General features: G+C 48.2%; 1 protein-coding gene across 1 annotated transcript; it reads left to right on the plus strand.

Annotated features, from left to right (window-relative positions):
- The first annotated feature begins 15048 nt into the window (after positions 1–15048).
- On the plus strand, positions 15049–16725 carry LOC105697234 (zinc finger protein 512B). Its single transcript, XM_012420367.2, has 2 exons — positions 15049–15079; positions 15490–16725. The coding sequence occupies exons 1-2, from the start codon at positions 15068–15070 to the stop codon at positions 16723–16725; spliced, it is 1248 nt and encodes a 415-aa protein (XP_012275790.1). The 5' UTR covers positions 15049–15067.
- Positions 16726–17395: the final 670 nt, after the last annotated feature.

Raw genomic sequence — 17395 nt, forward strand, 5'->3', positions numbered from 1 at the left:
TATGTACACGTTGTGGTTCCATTATTTTTTACACGTACACCCGACTTTCGCGCAATCCTGAAACGTTAAACAAAATTGGAACGAGTGGGACCACACGATTCCGCGAAATTCGGCGGATTCTTCATTAATGACCAAAAACCCTGGCCAGGGGAGTCGCATCGGCCCTGGATTTGTTAATTAACTCGGTTTGAGTAACGTTTTTGGACCCTTTCGGTGGGTCCTTTCTTTCGATGCGGTTCGGGAGATTGGAACCGCGGGTTCGATTCCCGTTCGATAAATGCCGATCGGCCGATATTTACGTCGGGTCCTCTCGTAAATTTCTGCTCTTCGGCCAAGCTGCCATAAAGCTCGGGCCCAATTGCGAATCGGCCCGCTAAAAAGACGGACAACGTTCCTGAGCACGATTTAAGGACGGGCGAACTTCATAAATCGTCGGCGCATGATCGAAATTTATTACGGATTAAAAATCCCCAGCCGGCAATATCAATTAAATGGGACCCGACACAAACTGATCGGCAAGCCGCCATCCCCGTGTCGCAAAAAGTTACCCACTTGTCAGAAGACTCTGCGGCTTTCCTAGCGGTTAATCGAAACCACCTCCGAAATGAGAAAATTTAGTGACGCCGCGACATGCCCTTCTATAACATTTTAAACGTCACGTAATTAACTAGAATAGTGTACCATGACGCCACGGGATAAATTAATACGATTCACCACCGACTTATAAAAGTTTCCGTCGATATCAAGGAGGAATCCTTCGGCGCTGGTTCGAATCCTTCACTCCGTTCCACGTCCAGGAGGGCACGGTCCTTTTTGCCTCGGTTTATTTCTCGGATTTGCTTGGCCTTTTGTTAGACACTGATGCGGCCAGGCGAGTCCTCGATCATTCCAGTAATTATTTGCCAGAAGCGGTTTTGCTCAATTATTTGCACGGGCGAAAGAACTTGAACTTCTTCCGAGGTAAGTCACTCCAGGAGGAGACAACCAAGGAGCTATTTAAAGTTCCCCTTTGAGGGTGACAATTTTTCCCGATTTCATAATGGGATGGAGAAGAGATGGGAAGTGTATGTGCTCCTGCGACGTGACCAAATCCTTCGATCCTCGGAGTCATTCCCCATGAAAATCGACCAATTGTCAGGGGTTATCGCTCAGAGGCCATCTTCCTCGATTCGAGGCTTATTCAATTATTTCGAGCATCCCCATTCCGGGGAAGACCAAGAGGGTCGGTTCTCCCCGAAAGGGGTGCTCACGCATGACAACTTACAATGTGCTATCTGGTACCACCAGGATGTGCTGGTAATCCGATGGGTAATGCCTTCTTAATCCTGGATCACGCGCCACGCGACGTGTGATACACCTCAAGATTACGGTCCCCACACTTAACAGGGAATATTAACACAAAGCTCGTTGTCCAGGGTGTGGGAAATTATTTTTGGCGCCCTCCTGAAAGGGAGTCACAAAGTAAACATTTATCGCGCAGGTAAATGGCATATAAATGTATAAAAAGTATTTTTTAAAAGTACACCCACCGCTGCAGAATTCGCATCAGCTGGACCAGAAGCCTAATTCGGACGAATGAGCACACACAATGAACGAGGGGTGGATAGAAGTTTGTAAGCAAAAAGGCTCATGGCTTTGTATATGTCGTCGAAGGGATGTCACCCTTGATATGTGCTACCCCTTAGGGATTCCAAATACGTTCTGGGTGTTTCACAACGGGATCGTGTCTCGTCATTCCTAGTCAAATCCCTGCCGCCATCTTGACTCTTCATTTTCATCTCCTTAGTTTCTAAACATCCCTCTCTTCGCGTGGTATCGTTTAACGCGCGGACGAAGAGATGGCGGTGATTGAGACTGACGATTAAAATTAATAAAGCAATAAATCTGGCGATATTTCCAGGACCTTGCATGACCGTTTCGCGAGAATTATCATTTTTCACGGGTTTTGTGCCGCGAAATAGCTGATTGAGTACTCGTAAATCGGAATTATTGCGACAATTCATTTCCAGATTTAAGTCGGTCCTCCTTGCCAACTCTGAAAGCGGAGAGGCGACTTTATAGAGAGACAAAGTATCTGGAAGTTACTGTAACGGCGAGGTGTAACGTATGGCGAGATTCGCTCGTTAATAATAATTATTGCGGCAATCTTAATTGTCGCTCGTTAACAATGTTTATTGCGGGAGTAGCGCCGATTTACCACCAGCTGCGAATGCGCCGATGAAAACCGCAAATTCGGGGCCGCCAAATTTACAGCTTAGTTGCCCCTGGAGTGCTTGTAAATTATTTCTACATTTTACTTCCGTTGTACTTTAAATTTTATTTACATCATTTTCTTTCACTTTTTCATCGATGGGTTCGCAGTCCGTCAGGTCGACTCGAAAGCGGCGTCTATTAAGTTTCTAATGTCATCATCAGGCCGTCGTCGACTCGATGGTTCCTACCGGTAACTAATGTGTACTTCAGTTTAACGTATAATTCGGATTCTCTGTCGGTCACTGAAAGGGGTTTCATTATAGTTTTCCAAAGGGAAACGGAAACCTGTAATCACGGCGACCCACGGTTTCTCTCGTGGACGGTGGTCGAGTTTCGGGACGAATTAAATCGAAATTACCGATATCGGGATCTGACACCTTCTCTAATGCCTCGCCTAACGTTTCTTTCATTCGCAATTATTTCGGAATTCCGCAGGTGGCGCCTTTCGCCTCTAAAAAATTGTTCCCTTGAAATCGCTGAATTCCTGCAGAAAAAGAAAATAACAGAAAGGGGACTCGAGGCAGAAATAGCTTCTTCGCGGCCTTGTAACGAAGTTGTCGATATTCGGTAAAAAGCGAATAATAGCCGAAATGATCAAGGATCCTTTTCTTCCGAGTCGAATCAAACTCGAGCTCGTGCCGACACGCGAGGTCTTGTCGGAAACGGGGAAAGGTCGAAAAAGGTCGAAAAAGGCGGAATCCCGAAACGCTTCACGCGACTTATGGCAACGTTAACACGAGGTCGCCATTTTTTACCCCGTGATTTCAGGGTTTGAGAAGACTCATGCGTGCTGCCCTCAAAGGGAATTACAAGGATTCTCGGGGATTATATAAGGGACGCGTAACCGCGCTTTTTGCGATCTGCAAAAATTCCCCCTGCATTCCCCTTTCCTCGGACCGAAGGTCGCTAATCGATACACGAACTCCGAACGGTCAGGCAAACCGACGATCCCTGCAAAGTCAGATCCCCAGGAAGTATCGGAAATGATAAATAATCTTTACGTCTCCCGTCCCGTGGAGGCAGCAATAAATTATTCAATCGGGAACTCGCAAAAATGGCATCAATTCTCCGCGCCTGCTGAATAACTTAAGCGCTCCTCCGAGAAGGTCCCAATTGTTATTCGGCCGGAAAAAGACAATTTATGGGACGAATCAGCCGATGCAAATGGAATCGTTTGTTCCGCCGCGGAATCAGTGAAAGCAGTATCCCGCGGCAAGCGGGCCAACAATTGAATTGTTGGAACAGGAGCCGCATTCTTAACTGGATAAAAATCTACGAGGCCTAATAACCGGAAGGCAAAGACCCGGCGCTTTCTCGAGAATTTCCCGAGCGATGCACGTCCGGATTAATTCCGCGGATTAAACGCGCATTAGGGACCGGGGGGAGGGGGAATCGAGGGAAAAGCAAATTAATTATTAAAAATTGAACCACGCCCATTTTCCAGGGATCCGAACACTCATTTCCCTATTTTTCATTCGTTTTTCTTCTTTTTTTTCGAGAATAGAATGCAAAACGAAGTTACCGCGGAGAAATGCACGGAAAAATGCGAGACCGCAGTTTCGGTTTAGAGCGGGTAATTTGCCGTTGGTTGGCTCGGCCCGGGGGGCCCCCGGAGGGCTCGAATAATTTTCGGGGGTGAGACTCCATAAATGCTCCGAGCACGAAGTGTCATTACACTTCGGAATCCTCCGAGGCCGAGTGGTGTTACGAAGGATGAGGATGTAACGAAGGATTTGGAGAACCGTTACAATTGAAAGGACGATTGTCAGTTAGCCTAGCCTTTCTCTAAACAAATGAAACCGACACCCTGCTTCGGGACTCGTTCCGAAGATCCATGGAATTCGGAATATGTCAGATATGCGTGCGGAGTCTGGGCCGATTGTCCGAAATTTCCGAAACACGCGGGTCTGTCAACGTTAATGGGCCGAGGTTCGTTCGCGAGAGACGAAAATGATCGGACAAATGATTGGCTATTTGTAGAAGTAACCCAGAGTTCGGCACGTCAGTCGAAACGACGTTGAAAATGCATCATCTACCCCTCGTTACCCGAAAAAGCAGGTCTGCGATTAAGAAACCGAAACTGCGGGAAAGAATATTTTCTTTTAAGGGTCGGGAAAGGATTCACGCATTTCTTCCATTTCCTCAATTTTAGAGACGACTTTCAGACCGTAGCAGCGTTTTGAAATGCTTCCGAAAGCTGGAGCGACTGTGTCGGACTTTTGGAAGCGACGTGGGGTGGACCATACCAGACTCTCAATTACCGAGCAAGTTCCCCATTTGGCGAGCGATTTATCCACGCCACCGGGTAAAGGAAAAAGGAAAAAGGAGCGAAAATGGAGAGCACAGCCTCGTAGGTCGGCCATCAGGGCGCACGAGACATCGAATTCGGAATACCCTCCAGGACACCACTCCCCCGGCGAAGGGGGTCGAGAAATTAGATTTTGCCTCCAAGGGGACAGTTGGTGCTGGTTCACCTGCCAGATTCCCCAGGAATCTAAGCACTCGAAATCACGAACGGCTATTAGCTCGCCGTAAGACCAATTCCCATAATGCCGGCGTGCTGGGCGACATGTTCCCTGGACATGCTTCGACATGCACGTCCACATACAATGCCAGCAACTCCTTGGGCAACTGCACTTGAATTCACGAAATACTTAAGATACACCCAAATTGCGTCAATTTTCATGCCGAGACAGGTGCACAGCAGGTCAATTAGACCGGAAGCGCGATTAGTCTCTTCGGTTATCTTTATCGATGGAAATCGATAGACGTGGAGGTTTTTCTGCCAGGCCCAGAGCGGGTCTTCCAGGACTCTATAATAGGAGCGCTCATGTGTGGCAGCAAGTGCGAGTTATCTTGACCGGCAGTTAATGACGGGTTAGGGCCAGTTTAGGCAGATGCGACAAAAATTGAGCGTCCCCGACGTCGCCTTCGGCGTCGATCGAGAAAAGGCGTGTGTCGTCGAGCCCTGCAAAGCGCGATTCGCCACGCGACACAACGGCCGTCATCCTATCTCCTTAATGACGCCTAACTGGGTTACCGAGTCCGCTAATTACCGATTAGCGATTACAAGGCGCTCCGACCGGGGCGGGTATCTTCTCGGCTCGAAATTTACGATTACGAAGTCGATCGTCTGCCTCGAAGAGACGCCACCGATAATCCGACGAATTTTGCACGATTCGAAAAGTGCGAATTAGGGCGGCGCGAATTATGCCTCACGTAGGTAATTGTAGGTACCCAACTTCTGGGCCCTTAACCGTTTGAGTCCCAGGCAGCGCGATCGCGCTGTTCAGATTTTATGTCGAGAAAACCCAGCACATTTCGAACGTTGTGGACAACTGACGGTGCGTCACCGATTGTCAAAGTCGCGCGCTCAGATTCACTGACCCAAGTACATTACACAGCTCCTTCTTTTAACCTCTTAACGTACAATATCGGGTGAGAGACGTGATAAATCAATCGGGCCAAAACATGAACAAAACGTGTGAGAGACGTGGTATGTCAATCGGGCCAAATGTAAACAAAACGTATGAGAAGTTACGTTCAGCCAAACCGTGAAATGGCCCGATGTATGACCGACACTTTTGTTGTTTATGGCATGCGCTATTGGAATTTAAATCGTAACGTAAGGGGTTAATGTAAATAATACATCTTACAATTCAAGAAACGCTATCGCGCCGAGTGGGATTCATCGACATAAAATAAACAAAGCGCTATCGCGCTGCTTGGGTCTTCTCGTATTCATTTAGAGAAAGCGCGGTTGCGCTGTTCGGGATTCTTCGACAGTGTTTTTTCAATACCCCCTAGGACTCAAACGGTTAAAGTGATATGAAAGGGTCATTCTATATCTATCGAAACGTGAAAATGTTTACAAAACATTCCTCCAAGCTGCGTGCACCGAATATTTTGAAACTTTATCACGTGATAATGGAGGTCCTGAAAAGGTCTCGAAACTTACGAAATTTCATTTTTCGAAACAAAACTTCTGTCTTCGGTTCTTGTTCGGAATAAATACAACATTTTTGTTCGAAAAATGAAATTTAGCGAGGGTCAAGACCTCCATAAGCACGTGTCGAAGTTTCAAATTATTCTGTACACCCAGTTTGCTAAAACGTTTGATAAGTATTGGGATTTTTTGGTATATATATATATATATATATATGTGACACTTTCATAACACCTTAAGGCAGGTAATTAGGTGCTGGTGCAGGAAAGGCCGAATATTTGGGCATTGAAAAAATTCAATGTTCCACTGCCGCGGGTGGTGGGCTGCAAGACTTTCGATATCATAGTGGGCTCCGATTTTCTGGAATTTTGCGAAATGAAGGGGGCGGGCCCAAATAATGGCGGCATACTTGGGTTAAACGGCGGGATCCGGCAGACCCTGATTTTCGCGAGGGGACCCGGCATTAATCCCGGAATCCGGGCAAAAACCCAGAAAGGCCCTTAATCGTCCACTATCGGCGCAAGACGTCTGTGCGCTACCTCGCATGTTACCCGGAAGGCTCGCCTTTTTGCCATTACCGGAGGTAAGTAAGACCGAAACGTCGATTCCAGGCCAAGTTGCAGTTAAGCCGTGAGATTTCAGAAAAACGGCCTAACCCATCCCGGAGATGATATATCACGTGCGAGGTTTCGACACGCGTGCGTGAATCTGCGGATCCCAAGAAAAGCGTAATCGAGGTGATATTAAAGGGCCCCTCCCCCTCACGGAGAGCTTGGGGAGATTTTTTGGTGTTTAAGGTTTTTCTCGATTTCAGAAACTCGCGCAAAAGGAGAGAGAGGAAGAAGGCTCCGTTTCGATAATGGCCCGCCGCATTCTAGGAGGTCTAATTATCGAAACTCGAAAAAATTCTCTCTAAGTGCCACTTTGGGAGGAGGACCTCGGCAAGGGGTGGGTTCTTTTTTCCCTTTCTCTGGGGGTAAAAAAGGACGAGTAGCCGTCTCGTGCTCGTCGCTTCTTGGCCTTAAATCACGCGAATGGCTAATTGCCAGCGATATTTTATACATCGGTTGCCAGGGCAAGGGCGTCCCATAGCACGCGCCACGGCATGCGTCTCAAAAAAGGCCGCCGTAAGAAGGTGGAAGCTAAAGGCCCGTCCACAACCTGCAAAGTGAACTGGTTCCACGGCTTCCCCTCTGTCTCCGGATCGTCCCTCTCCGATCTCTTGCAATTTATATTCCCCATTTTCGAGGGAACGCCTGCCCACCTCGATGGCTCGGGATTATTTCCGAATCGGAAATCGTGCCTCTTCCACTTCCGGGGTATCGGAACGAGGCGTGCAACGCAGACTTCTCGGACACTCGAAGCGTGGAAAGCAGAGAAAGTCAAATTTCTCTCGGCGATGGCGCAATTCGATCTCGGCCGATCCGCCGATCCGGATTCCTGGACGACTCCGCGTACGCGAATTAAATTTCCCGGGCCTCGCGACGAGAGGATTTCTCAAAAGCGAAGTTCCAAAACGAAGCGACACCCATTTCGCGTGCCTGAGATGAGTGAAAAAAAAAAAATTCCAGCCTCGAATTTATTACCCAAGGCCCCCTATTTCTCCCAGTCACGCTACCGCGCGCATGACAAATGGGCCCGGGACACTTTCTAGTATTTTTCTTCCCGAAATTCCAGCAGACCAGACAGTGAAAAAAAACACGCCTGGAGAAAGGAACAGCATACGAATGTGGAGCAATTTTTTTTAAAGGCCCGTGGGTGTGCAGTGGGGTTGAAAAAAAAATGCCGATGTCAAATTTCTGACGCGCGATCGGGTACGTTGGGCTCCTGATTATACAGGCAGTCGACACGAATCCCCAAATGATACTGCAGACACATTTGCCAATGGGGAGCGATCGATCGCGATCGATCGATCCGGTATATCGGCAAAGGGAAGGCCATCTTGCATAAATCTTTCCCAGATTTCGCCCGAATTCTCGGCCCTCGGGGGAATCGAATTCCCCGCGATCACGCGCTCCTACGTTAATGCCTGCCGCCGATCGTCGGGGGTTAATTACGAAATTACTCCCCCAGGATTTCGCCGCAGCCTGGAGGAGCCCGAAAATAAATGGGTACATTAATTGATACGAAACGAGTTCATTAGTGTTCTACCGCGCCTCGACGGCACGAGGCCCGATTTGTTAAGTCCGAGGATTACACCTCGACGAGGACGCGAGCTCGTTAATTCGCGGCACCGCGAATCGATAATTATCCCCAACACTCGATAACGATCGATGCCTGAATTAATAAAAAAAGGGGGGGGGGGACTTGGAAAAATTCCCTGGAGAAATTTCCCCGCGCACTTCCCAACCTTTTCTAGATTCTAATTTGCAATTGCACGAGAACCATATATTATATCAAACCTGCGGCGAGATACGGATTAAAAAATAAGCGCAATGTTTGTGCCGTAAACCGGGCTGCGGTCACGAAGGGTTTAAATATAGTTTCAGTTTTATGGAAAGTGCCCGCGATTTCTCGCGGTCAGCGTGAATTACTCTAACCGAAGTAACGAGTATGAAACTGCGTTTCCCATTTTTTCGACGGAAATGCAATTGTCGATTTTAATGGTACTTTTATCGAGAAAGATTCGGGAACGCGTAGATACTATAAAATTCTGCAGTACTCGAAACCAGAATGCACTTTCCCCTAAGTCTTTCCCTCGTCATGAATTTCGCACCCTTTACGAAAATGTATTATCATCTCAGCCGCAGTATGGCAGAGTTCCCAACAGTACCGAGACTCGATTCTTGATCGATAACTCGAATCGAAAACGTTCTCCGTCCTTTCACCAGAGCGCGCCAGCGATTGCGATAAGCGTTCACCTCGAGCGTTCAAATCACTGGATATGAAGATACGAACGATACACCTAATTATCGAAATTTAAAAATAGGAGATAATTCGGCGCCTAATAGCTTAAGAATTAATATAATTGATATCAGCTCTGCGAGTTGCATTATGCCTCGCATAAAAATTAGCCCAATCACGGAAGGTGGCAATTTCCACCGATTGTTTCGCTCCTCCGAAATGAGCACTTGGATTCGGTGTAAGCGGCTTAACTGGGGTTTTAACGAGTCTTTGTGCACGTTCCTGCACAAATAGTCGAAGAAGCCTAATTTTCAGCTTCTAATCTGATGCAGACGCCATGTCTCGCAGTATTGTAATCCGAGGCACGCGCTGCTTAGGATGAGCCGTGCTCCAATTCGTTGGAGATCGGGCACACATCCACTGGGCGATAATGTCGATATAATAAATCTATAATTATAGTCCTTTACGTGAGCCCTAACGATTGATCGGTATCGCATAATGCCCGAACGGAATCGGCAACTGCCACCGGAGACTATTAATTTAAAGTATCCAAAAGCGCGTAAATTTTGTCTTCAACTCCCAAAAGAACCTCTTGAGGAAGGAAGTAACCCACGTTCCCATATTTTTCCCTCGCATAAATCCACAACAAAGATGTTTCGATTAGGAGACTTTCGGCTGATCGATTACCAGTAATTAATAAATAATAATTAGGCCTGCCGGAGCACGAGTCTCTATTTATTCATCATATTCATCATCAAGAACGAGAGCGCGTAAGCGGGTAATTACCGGAAGAATCACGCATGTTTCACGGGATTAATTACCGGGCATTAATTTGAGATATTCGGGAGAGTGAAAAGGAGAGATAGAGAGAGGAGACGTCAATGTATGGTTATCATATTTCGAGAATAAAATTGAAGGAAGAGATCCCCTCGACTCGGCATTGCGGATCTCGCGGATCGATTTTCGCGGTTACTGATTTCCGCACAGGGTCGATGCCCGATCGGCGATCGATTAATTAATAACGACGCCAATTCCCTCTTCTCTTTGCCGGCAGGAGCATGGTGGAACACGGGATCCGAATAATTTATAACAAAATCCCGCGGAGAGGAACGCGCACCCGAAAAGAAAAAGTCATCTTACACGGGGATTTCACGGAGGGGCGGGTGTATAAGCGGTACGGTACAGAGTTAAGGTACGGGTAAGATACAGGTAAGGTACACAAGATGCAACATACGAGGTACACCTGGGTCAAGATTACCTTAAGGTACCCCCCACCGACCCCCTCGCTCGACCGCGCGCGTAACTTGTCTTCCTCGTTATAGGCTCACCGTAATTAACTGCATAATGAAAATCGAGATATGTGGTCGTCCTAAAAATGTTAATGCTCACCGCATCCTGCAGAGAATTACGTAAATGCATGGCCAGGCTGACCCGATTGGCCGATTTCTTCCGGCGTTTCCTTGAAAAGCAAAAATTAAACGAGAGAGAGTGAAAAAAATTCAATAAACGCCGCGAAATCACGTTTTACAAGCGCTGCCCTTTGGGCTGATAAGAGAGATAAATTCGCTACGGCGAAACGCGAGAGGAGGTCATTCGTGACCCTATCTCCTGAGTCGTTACGTCAAATGGGGAAATAGATTTTATTGGCTGATAAAGTACCGCAGCTCGGATTATTTATCGAGCCCGACCGCGAACGTCGATCACCGCGGTCGTATTTATCGAGCAAACCCGATAAAAGTGAAATGACGGATGGCGGAACGATTTCGATTAGAGGACGTCGCGATATTTTTTCCACCTCGAGGGAAAATTCCCTCGTCCTTGTTTCGAGGAGTTGCGAAAGACGTGTTGCATGGGTTTCCGGGCGGTGCATGGGAAAAGTGCGACAATACCCCGAGGTGTGAGGCTCCTTGGTCTTATCGGAAAACCTGCACTTGCACCTGCACGTGTACGCGCGGTGGAACATCGCAACGAGCGCATGTCCTCGATAATTGGCTATCGAATCGGATGCTCGATCGTGGAGTTGCATTGACTCCAGCCCGGTTCTACATAATCGACGACACGTTGTCCAAGTGCACGTAATACGGCTCGAATTACGTGTACATGGACCAGGTACCTCCGCCTTGTTCGCAAGACTTGGCAAATAGCCGCCGCGTCGACCACCGCGATTTTCGAGATAAATTTGTCGAGATCGTTTTACACGATCGGCCTTTACGCCCTTCACCCGTCAAATTCTCCATTTATCCGAGCAAAACGACGGAAAATCATCGATTTGCCTCAAATAAATCGTTATCAATTGCGGGGAATTTTTAAAAATCCCTGATTCGTGGGATCATGCTGTGTTACATATTTAAAAAATTGTTTATCAATAAAAAAACTGTACGTACATGCATTTTCTATTTATTCGAGGTGGGTATATCTGGTTACGGTATGCAGGAAAAATCGGGTCGCCGTAAAGTGTCGGGCAAGTGCAAAATTTCATGGTTCTGAAATTCCTCGCGTGCTTCCCGGTCGTCCAAGTGAGTAATCGGTCCATTAAGTGAAATCCATGAACGCCTCGAAAGCGTTATCAAGTCTACGTGGTCATGCATAGCAAGTGCGCGAGTCCCGCGAGAACTGCTCTCTGATCTTGCGAGAATGGAAAACATCGGTGAGCCCTCCGAGAGAGAACGGGCTTTTCTTTTTCATTTATTTTTTTTTCCCGCTTTTCCTTCGCCACGAGCGGCCTGGGCGATTACGGAGTGGCACTTTGGCTCGCTGTTTACGGCGTGCAAAGGTGTACTTCGTGACCTGCTACACGTCTCTTGTAGAGAAACAGATCGCGAAAATGTCAGTTCCCACTGACGAGCGAGCGATCGAGTCGTTCACTTGCAATCGTTGCGGCGTAGGGCGATTACCATAAGTCGACATGCACGCCTTCAATTACTACGGCGCTCGTTACGCTTGCGCTAGCTGGCTCGTTATTGAAACAGAGTGCGAAATTTTCAATTTGCCTTGATAATTCAGAAGTAAGATCCCCTAACGAGTATATCTCGACTCATCACCTAAACACGAGGGAATGTTTACGGGATTTTTTTCCGACCCCGCGTGAAAGCTGGGGGGTATCCTGCCGTGTAATTTCGGAGGAAAAAGAAATGGCCACGCGTCTTCGGTGTCGCGACCCGAAAAAAAAATAGCCCGAGAGTTCCTTCGGGGAATCATCTCGGCAGTTAGGGTGCAATTAAAGATGGCAAACGCCACGACACCGGCCCTTTTTCGGGGCCCCCTTCGGGCCATCAACGGCACATTAGTTACCGACCGTAAAGCCGAACTATTTGCGAGCGCCGCAGCTGCAGCCTTCCTTTCGAGATCTTTCGCAGGTGCCCGCGTTTTCCGGCCGAGAAGGCCCAGAAAATTGCGTTGGAAATGGCGGACCTCGTCATTTTCCCGGTCATCGTTTACGGATTTTGTCTCTCTAATTAAAGGTCCCCGCCGATGCCCACGACTGCGACCGCTCGGCAGGGCTCGAGAACGATGTCAGAGTTTTGTTCTAAGGAAAAGGAAAATTTCCGGCGAATTTTCGAGCCGCAATTCCGAGGCCAGAGAACAACGGAGCGACGTGGATCGGGCCCGGATAAGATGCGAATCTCCAACGTGATTCCAACTCGTGTACCTCCCTGCCATCATGCCGCGGACATCAATTTCTCCCTTAAATCGCCTGTTCCAATCTTCCTAACGTCTTAATTATGCCGAAGATCCGCCTTTTGGGCCGCTTCCCAAATTCGCGGATACCATGCATCAGGCCCATTAAGGCCGCCAGACGGGGAACCGAAATGTCGCCCAGGCGTCGAAGTCTCCCGGCCGGGCGAGGATTTTGTATTAATTTCGGTTGGGCAAGCGTTTTGCAAGAATTTTACGAGGCATTGTGCAACCCGTGCATAAGCTGGATGTTGCTCTTACTTCACGGCCTTACTAAACAGGCCCCGCAAATAGACAGGTAGAAGTGTTCCCAGAATCTGGGAGATCGGCCAGTAAGAGGAGGGAGGTTTGCGGAAACTCGATGATGTCCATGGCAATTAATGTAAGAAAAAGGGGAAAATAAAAAGAGGAAAAACCTTCTTACCGCAAATCTGCACATGGCGGATTGGGGTGGAGTGTCTGGTACCTCTTAAGGACTCTTAATTCATTTATATAAGAGTTTTCCAACCGCTCCATAAAGCTTCGCTCGAGGGATTCCGTCGTCTAGAACGCGCGGTTAACGAGGGTCGCACGATCTCCTTTGTCGTGGACAATTGCGGAAATTGCGGAAACCGGTAGCCACCTCGACAACCGTAGGTGGGTGTCAACATCGTGGGTGGTATCTCTTGCGATCGAGTATCCTTTCCGATGGCGTTCACGTAACGCGAACTCGTTTTCAGAAATAATCCTGGATGGACATTTCGCGCTTTCGCTTCTTGACGCCGACTCGTCGCCAGAACGGAGGCGGAAAAAAATTATTAATAAAAAAAGGAAAAAGTGACGAAAACCGGAATTCGAGTACAAAGAATTTCCAAAATGGACGAACGAAAACCTTGCACAATCGTCCTGGTAACCATCTATCGGTGTCACGGTTCTTTACTCGCGGTATTTGTACACGCGGGAGGCTCATTAACATTTCTACCATTTTTATTGCGTACAGACGCAATCCGTGGAAAAGTGGCATACCGTAGAAAAGTACTCTTCGGATTCACGCGCGGGTGGCCAACGTAAGCAAGGCGCAACACGTAAAAGTTTCCAATTATAACGCTTGCCGTGGCATGTCGCTTAAGGTCCGCGATTTAAGACCCACATTCACTCGAGGTCGAATCTTGCAAATTGTGACCCCCCCCCCCCCCGCAGCGAGAGAGGGATTGCATAATTTGAGGGATCTTGCATCGACGCGATGTCGTAACTCCAGAATTAAATGAATTAAAATGGATGAGAATAAATGAAAAATAAGAAAAATCAAATAGTACACGGTAATCGACCCTTCATGAATAGTCCTGCAATTGGCACAAGTGGATTTGCGTTCAGCACCCATAAAAAGGGTAGTCACTCCACGTCGAGTGCATAACGTGCGTCCTCAAAGACATGACGCATGTAACGCTTGACCAGTAATTAATCGTTAAAACGAAGGGGTGTATCGCATTTCAAGATCAAAACGAGCTTGACACATGCGAGCAAATTAACATACGACGTTAGATATTCAGCGGGCGAGTCGCGCGTTGGCAGTACCTTGACTTAATAAATTGCCTATACGTCCGATGGCAGAGTTCAGATTTTCTGAACAGGCGATTTTACCTTTTTCTTTTTTTCATTACAAGAACCGAAAAATCTTGGTTTTAAGCAGGCTAAGCCATGGTTTTAAATCATTGATAGCAAAGTCGCGCCTTGTAGGAAGTCATGTGAAGTTCTTTCGAATTAAGGAGTCATGAACCAGTTCAGATTTTCTAAACAGGTGATTTTACTATTTTATTTATATTGCAAGGAACAAAAAGTCTTCCTTTGACGCGAGCTAGGCCATGGTTTTGAATCATTGATAGCAAAGTCGCGCTTTGTAGGAAGTCCCGTGAATCTACTTCGGATCAAGGAGTCATGAACCAGTTCAGATTTTCTAAACAGATGATTTTCCTATTTTATTTATATTGCAAGGAAGAAAAAATCTTCATTTGAAGCGAGCTAGGGCATGGTTTTGAATAATTGATGGCAAAGTAACGCCTTATAGGAAGTCTCGTGGACCTCTCTCGGGTCAAGGAGTCATTAACCAGCCATCAACGGCGATCCAGAAGCGATAATTCCGATCTATCGGATAACACGCGAGATCGCGAGAGTGCTCGATCCTTCCCAGGCAAAGTGCTTCTTTCGCTTTTCGCGAATGTCGGACGCGGGAGAAGCGCGTAAGTGTCGAGCGAGGAGGTGCAGGGAAAGTGCTCGGGCCATTATGCCGTCCGGTATATAAAGCTGGAGGTAGAAAACGAGGCAGTTCAGTCAGTGGTTAAACGCCACGCTAAAACACGCGCGAACTCCAAAATGAAGTTTAAGGTAAGGCCCGGGATAAGTGGCCCGAAACGGAAGTGCTCGCATCCGGTAGCGTTTCGAGGAAGTCGTTCTCGATTTCGAGATAGTGGGTTGACAGGAGGGAAAGTAATCTCAGTGCAGTCCGGACGCATAGAAAGAAGCGTCCAAGAGTTCGGGGTCATTAAATCGTTCGATATGAACTTGTGAATTTTATCCTGTTCCCTAAAATTCGCAGCTTCAAATTGAACGACTCAAGCCCTACGAGATGTTTCATCTCAACGCTGTTACCCCTACCGGGTGACAGGGTTCGACGAGCCATCTCAAAACAGCTCTCTCGGACTGTTCTACTCCAGTGACAATTTCCGGCAAAAGCCCACGAATGAATAAATTAATTTCGGCCTTCACGAGTAACGAGATTCTTTTTTCTGCCCTAGATCTCGATCGTCCTGGTGGCGTTGGCCACGGTCGCCTTCGCCAAAGAGGAGCAGAAGGAGGCCTCGAAAGAGGCGCAGGAAGCTTCGTCAGCGGAGAAGAAGACTGAGAAGAGAGGTCTCCATCACAGTTACGGGAACTATGAAGGTGGCGGTGGAGGTCTAGGATCCTATGGAGGTAGCGGAGGTGGCGGCGAGCATGGTCACGAGCACGTCCAGCACGAGCACGTTAAGACGATCACCTTGATAAAGAAGATCCACGTGCCGTACGAGGTGACGAAGCACGTGCCCTACCTGGTCGAAAAGCATGTGCCCTACGAGGTTAAAGTCGGCGTGCCGCAGCCTTACACGGTCGAGAAGCACGTGCCCTACCCGGTTAAGGTCTTCGTCAAGGTGCCCGTCCACGTGCCGCAGCCCTACACGGTGGAGAAGAAGGTGCCCTACGAGGTTAAGGTCCCTGTGGACAAGCCGTACGAGGTGAAGGTCTACGTGCCTCAGCCCTACACCGTGGAGAAACACGTGCCCGTGCCGGTGAAGGTGCCCGTGCCTCAGCCCTACACGGTCGAGAAGCACGTTCCCTTCCCCGTGAAGGTTAAGATCCCGGTACCGCAGCCCTACCCGGTGGAGAAGCCAGTCCCCTACGAGGTTAAGGTCCCGGTCGACAAGCCCTATCCCGTGCACGTACCCAAACCTTACCCGGTCACCGTCGAAAAGCCCTATCCAGTGGCGGTAGAGAAACCCGTGCCCTACGAAGTCAAGGTCCCGGTCGACAGGCCCTATCCCGTCACCGTTGAAAAGCCCTATCCAGTCGAGGTTAAGGTCCCCGTGCCTCAACCCTACACGGTCCATAAACCCGTCCCCTATCCCGTCGAGAAACCCGTGCCTTATCCCGTTAAGGTCCCCGTTGACAAGCCCTACGTAGTGGAGAAGGAGGTGCCCTACCCCGTTGAGAAAGAAGTACCTGTCCCGGTCAAGGTGCCGGTCCCTGTACCTGTCCACGTGAAGCACGAGAGCCACGGATACGGTGGAGGTTATGGGTCCAGCGGCTATGGCTCCAGTGGAGGTTACGAGTCCAGTGGAGGTTATGGGTCCAGTGGAGGTTATGGGTCCAGCGGCGGTTATGGGGCCAGCGGAGGTTATGGATCCAGTGGAGGTTATGGCTCCAGTGGAGGCGATTACGGATCCCATGGAGGTGGATACGGAGGCGAGTCTGTCTCCTACTCGCACCATCGCCGATAATACCATCCCCGCTTCCGAAAACCAAATTTGGATCCTCGGGGAATATTGAAAATATTTTCGAAATTCCTCGATCGTCACGATGATTTCGTCTTGTGCATGCAGCCAAGCATTGAGAGAGATGGGGATGACTTCTTGTATAACAATTTTGGAAAATGTCGACAATCTGGGAAAAGGATTTCCGGGTCGCTCGTTCGGCCAGTCTCTGGATACCATAACGCCGCTACCAAAGAACGATGGATTTTCCACGGGATTTTGCAAAATTTCACAAACGACGCGTGATGCGTCCCACTTTACCGACTAAATGACCACTGCCCAATTGTACAGTTTTTTAAACGCGAAACGAGCGACTATGAGCTAGCGGGATCACGACTGGACCGCGAAAATAAGGAAAGCCTCCTTCTTTCCTTAAAGTATTCCTAAGTAATAAGAAATCGCGGAGGCTTCCCTGAGATTTTCGCACCTCGAAGCGTTTGCCGATCTGATGAGCCTCTCTTGCGTGTAGATATATATGTATATTACTGCGAAGTATTAGTAGAACCGACGCCGTACTCACTCAGAGGGGCTGAATGCTGTTACTTTTTATATCAAATACCTTTAATAAATATTTTACCGTAAATCCTTCTTGTCCATTAATTTTAAGACCCATTACCCACCTATATAATTTGACGTT

This window comes from Orussus abietinus, unplaced genomic scaffold, assembly GCF_000612105.2.
Source record: "Orussus abietinus isolate OABI.00-Male unplaced genomic scaffold, Oabi_2.0 scaffold42, whole genome shotgun sequence".
NCBI classification, from domain to species: Eukaryota; Metazoa; Arthropoda; class Insecta; order Hymenoptera; family Orussidae; genus Orussus; species Orussus abietinus.